Source organism: Mandrillus leucophaeus, unplaced genomic scaffold, assembly GCF_000951045.1.
Source record: "Mandrillus leucophaeus isolate KB7577 unplaced genomic scaffold, Mleu.le_1.0 Scaffold1000, whole genome shotgun sequence".
NCBI classification, from domain to species: Eukaryota; Metazoa; Chordata; class Mammalia; order Primates; family Cercopithecidae; genus Mandrillus; species Mandrillus leucophaeus.
The window spans coordinates 646,618-651,472 of record NW_012098100.1 but is presented as its reverse complement, the minus strand read 5'-3'; the positions used below and the strand labels follow the sequence as shown (position 1 = coordinate 651,472).

Below are 4,855 nucleotides of genomic sequence, written 5' to 3'. Positions count from 1 at the left end.
TTTTATTTACTCATCAAATACACTGTGAGGGTTGGACGTTATTCACTAGAGTTTGTCTCATCCTCTGGAGTCTAATATAGTATGTTAAACTTACTAGGCTCTTAATAAAGAACATCTTGTTTTATCTAATTTTCTCACCCTCTTTTATGGACAGTTCAGATTATTTCTGAAGCCATACAAAAGAATAGGTATAAATTATTCCACATGACTGATAGTTTGTTTTCACTTGGTTATCAAGTTAGAACACACTAGTTTGTTTCCCATTGCCTTTCTAAAGGATTGGTTTAACTTATCTAGAGAACTTTGTCTTCATGTTTTAAGCAAATTATGTATGGATCCTTCTCCATATGTATTATCCAAGCAAATTATGTATGGACCCTTCTCATTATGTGGTATTCCTCAGGGCTTTTTTGGGGAGTTAAAAGTTTTTTTTTTTTTTTTTTTGTATTTTAAAATTACTTGTTGGGAGAAAAACTTTTTCTATGAAATAGTATTCTTATGGAGGTTGTTGTATATTCTTAAAGATGTTCTGTATATATGCCCCCTCCAAGGGACCTTTAAAAATCTGACTATGTCCCGAAAAACTGTTTATAAAAGCTCTCCCACAAGTATAATAAAGGCCAAATAGTCTAAGGATATAATTAAGATTATTGAGAACAGTTAATTATCAAGTCTGACAGAATCAAGTATTGGCAAGGACATAAAGACCCAGAGGCAGTGTTAAAAGCCATTAGGAATTTAAAAACTAACCAAGGTGGCTTGATTTCTCATTAGTTATATCAATGTTTATGTATTTTATGGCTTGAAACTACAGATGGTTTCCAATTTATAATGGTTTGTTTTAGGATTTTTCAATTCTATGACGGTGCAAAGCATTTAGTACAATCCTTGACTTACCATGGGATTAGGGTTATCTTCTGATAAACTCGTCATAAACTGAAAATATTACAAGTCAAAATGCACTCCTACCTAGGATGTTTTCAATTTACGATGGGTTTATCTGGGTATAGCCCCATTATAAGTCAAGGAGCATCTGTATTAGATGATGATGATAGTTGTTACTGTCACTGTTATAATTGACATATACTATATAGTACTTACTGTATTCCATATGCTGTTGTAATGACTTTTTTTCTAGTAACTCATTTAATTCTTGCAGTAGCCCTATGAAGTAGGGATAGTTATCCTAATTTAACAGATAAGAAGATAAATCACATGGAAGTTAAGTAACTCCCCAAAGGTTACACAACTAGACAAAGCTCACGCAGCTGAGGCAGACAGTACTCAGAGGCACTACACTGTACCAAAATGACAAGCTGGTTTACCTCCTTTTTTTTTTCCGAAAAAAAAAAACAGTATTCATGCTGAAAGGATGGAAAAAATATTTAGTATACGAAAATGAGAATTAAAACTTTACTACTAGAAGGAAAAATATGTTCTTCCCTTCTTTATTTTTATGACCTGGTGCTGTGGCTCACACCTATAATCCCAGAACTTTGGGAGCCTGAAGTGGGAGGATCCCTTGAGCCCGGACATTCGAGACCAGCCTGGGCAACATAGGGAGACCTCATCTCTACAAAAATGATTTTTTAAAATATTAGCCCAACTTGGTGGCGTTTGCCTGTAGTCCCAGCTACTTGGGAGTCTGAGGTGGAAGGATCGCTTGAGCCCAGGAGGTTGAAGCTGCATTGAGCCATGATTACACCACTGCACTCCAGCCTGGGCAACAGAGTGAGACCTGGTCTCAACAAAATAAATTTAAAAAGTTGTTTTATTTCTGTTTCTGTCATTTGTTATTTTTTTGTAAATAGGTGTTATTTTCAACAATTTATATAATCTATTGATTTTTCATGGAGCTGTAGGCTGATAGTTCAAGCAATGTTATTTGAATTTAATCAAAATATTTTATTAGGATATCTTTTAAGTGGCTAATTTTATCAGTTGTCTGTTTGGACCGGTTGAACATTTCTGTGGGAAATACTCAAGCTTTGTCTGGAGCTTAACAGATATGAAATATAAATGCACTTCACATTTCTATCTATGCATAGACTGTATAAATGCAGTTCACATTTCTATCTATGCATAGACTGTATAAATGCACTTCACATTTCTATCTATGCATAAACTGTGTAAATGCAGTTCACATTTCTATTTTTTGAGAAATCTGTATTGTAACTTAAAATGTGAACTATAACTTCACGTGTAAGAATGCTTATAGTTGTTGATTAATTGATGTTATAAGTATAAATTTAAATAAGCAAAAACATTTTAATAAGTTGACCTCTGTTGAATTAAGTTTCTGGTTTTATAATTTTTAGTTGATTTTTAAAAATATTATAAACCTTTAAGCTTATCAAACAGTAAGTTATCTCTCATGGTATGGGTATGTTTGGGGAGAAAGTTCAAGGTATTGATTTTTTCTGAAATCATTTATTCCCCCCCACTTTGTTTTTATTTTATTTTTTAGGATTTTGGCCCCAAACAGCAATTATCAAGATGTTGAGACCCTCTATAACTTCCTAATCAAGTATGAGGTATGGGAAATATTTTTAAGTATTTATCACATTTCTACTTTAAACAAGTTTTAGTGTAAATAAACATAGTAGGAGTTCTAAAACATAATGGAATGCTATTTAATTGACATTTGCTTTAAATTATTGAATGCCATAAAAGTTTGTCAGTGACATATTCTTTTTTCTCCCTTTTAAAAAACTATATTTAAGGTGTATACCAGGATGTTTTGATATGTTATACATAGTGAAATGGTTTCTGTAGGTAAGTAAATAAACATATCAGTTATCTCACAGTTACCCCTTTTTGTGTATGTGACAAGAGCACCTAAAATGTACTCTTTTAGCAAAAATTTTGAATATAGTACAATCTTATTAACTATAGACCTCGTGTTGTATGATCTGTAGGCTTGTTCATCCTACCTATCTGCAACTTCCTATCCTGTGACCTACAACTGTCCATTTCCTCCCCTCCTCCCTACCAGTGACATATTCAATTTTTTCTTTCATTCCCTAAGTAAAAATATGAGAGTCCTAAAATAACACACTTTCTCCAATGTGAAATTGTTTCTCATCAGGGGTGCTACGGGCATTTTGGACAGGTCAGTTCTTCGTTGTGTGGAACACTGCAGGATGTTTAACATCCCTGTACATCAGTACTAAATGCCTATAGCTATCCCAGTTGTGACAACCAAAAGTATTCCATCTCCCCATCCAACTTACATACCCAGAATACCTCAGAAAGGAAGAACTCCTGGTTGAGAAATACTTATTACTGGAAAGGAAAGCTATAATTTAGTTTCCTTTGTAGTGGCAACATAAACCCTGGAGGTAGAACTAAATGAGGCTTCAGTGTATTTTGTAAATTAACCTGCATGCTCTCCTCATCATTACTGAACCGAAGTGAGTATTCTGTTGATTGTCAATTTCTAGTTGCTTGATGCTCTTTGTTCATGTTTCCTGTAACATTATTACTTTCAATTTTGTGCGTGTATGTGTTTAATTTTTAAAACATTCTAAATGAAGGAATGTGGCATATATTCAAGTCTCACATTTCTTATGAAGTCAGACTCCTTTAAGTATATTTCTTCACTTTTATTCCTGGTTAGCTCTTTGTAACTTTTTGTATGCCACATCTTCCATTAAGAAGCCAGTGATTAAGAACACAGACTCTGAGGTCGAACTACCCGTGCTTAAATGTTGATTCTTCTACTTATTAACTAGGAAGAGTTATTTAATTCTCCTTGTCTCAATTTCTTCATCTGTAAAATGAGAGTAACAATAGTAGGTAAATTATTTGTATTCTGCAAAGATTCAGTAATGTAAAATATGTAAAGTGCTCCAAAAAGTACCAGGCACAGAGTGAGTGTTTGATAAGTGTTAACTAGTCTTGACCAGGCTCGGTGGTTCACGCCTGTAATCCTAGCACTTTGGGAGGCTGAGGTCAGTGGATCGCTTGAACCTAGGAGTTCACGACCAGTCTTGGCAACACAGCGAGACCCCATCTCTCTAAAAAACAAACAAAATTAGCCAGCATGGTGGCATGCACCTGTGGTCCCAGCTCCTTGGGAGGCTGAAGCGAGAAGATTGTCTGAGTCCGGGAGGTCAAGGCTGCAGTGAGCCGTGTTCATACCACTGCACTCCAGCCTGGTTGACAGAGCAAGACCTTGTCTCAGAAACAAAAGGGGGAGGGTGATGGTTAACTAGTTTTATTTAAGCAACGAATGGTGTTTATGTGGGCTTTGTAGGAGTCAGCCTTAATTCAGCCGGGCGCCGTGGCTCACATCTATAATCAGCACTTTCGAAGGCCGAGGCAGGTGGATCACTTGAGGTCAGGAGTTTGAGACCAGGCTGGCCAACATGATGAAACCCCATCTTTACTAAAAATACAGAAATTAGCTAGGAGTAGTGGTAAGGGCCTGCAATCCCAGCTACTCATAAGGCTGAGAGGCAGGAGAATTGCTTGAACCCAGGAGGCAGAGGTTACAGAGAGCCAAGATCGTGCTGCTGCACTCCAGCCCGGGTGACAGTGTGAGGCTCTGTCTCAAATAAATAAATAAATAAGAGACTTCTTTATCACCACATTATTTGATTATTAAGAGAACTTCCTCTTTTGAGATGATTCATATAATTATTTCATCTTATTTTCTGAATTGCTGGAGAATTGCTTGGACCTGGGAGGTAGAGGTTGCCGTGAGCCGAGATTGTACCACTGCACTACAGCCTGGCTGACAGAGTGAGACTCTTGTCTCAAAAAAGTTAAAATATGCTGGGCACAGTGGCTCATGCTTGTAATCCCAGCACTTTGGGAGGCCGAGGCAGGCAGATCATGAGGTCAGGAGTTC

General features: G+C 36.4%; 1 protein-coding gene across 1 annotated transcript in view; it reads left to right on the top strand.

The window, feature by feature from the left end:
* SWT1 (SWT1 RNA endoribonuclease homolog (S. cerevisiae)) overlaps window positions 1-4,855 on the top strand; it is a 144,331-nt gene that overhangs the window by 121,401 nt on the left and 18,075 nt on the right. Inside the window, exon 17 of the mRNA XM_011973265.1 lies at window positions 2,468-2,534. Coding sequence (XP_011828655.1) covers window positions 2,468-2,534 — 67 coding nt within the window. The remainder of the gene's footprint in view (window positions 1-2,467; window positions 2,535-4,855) is intronic.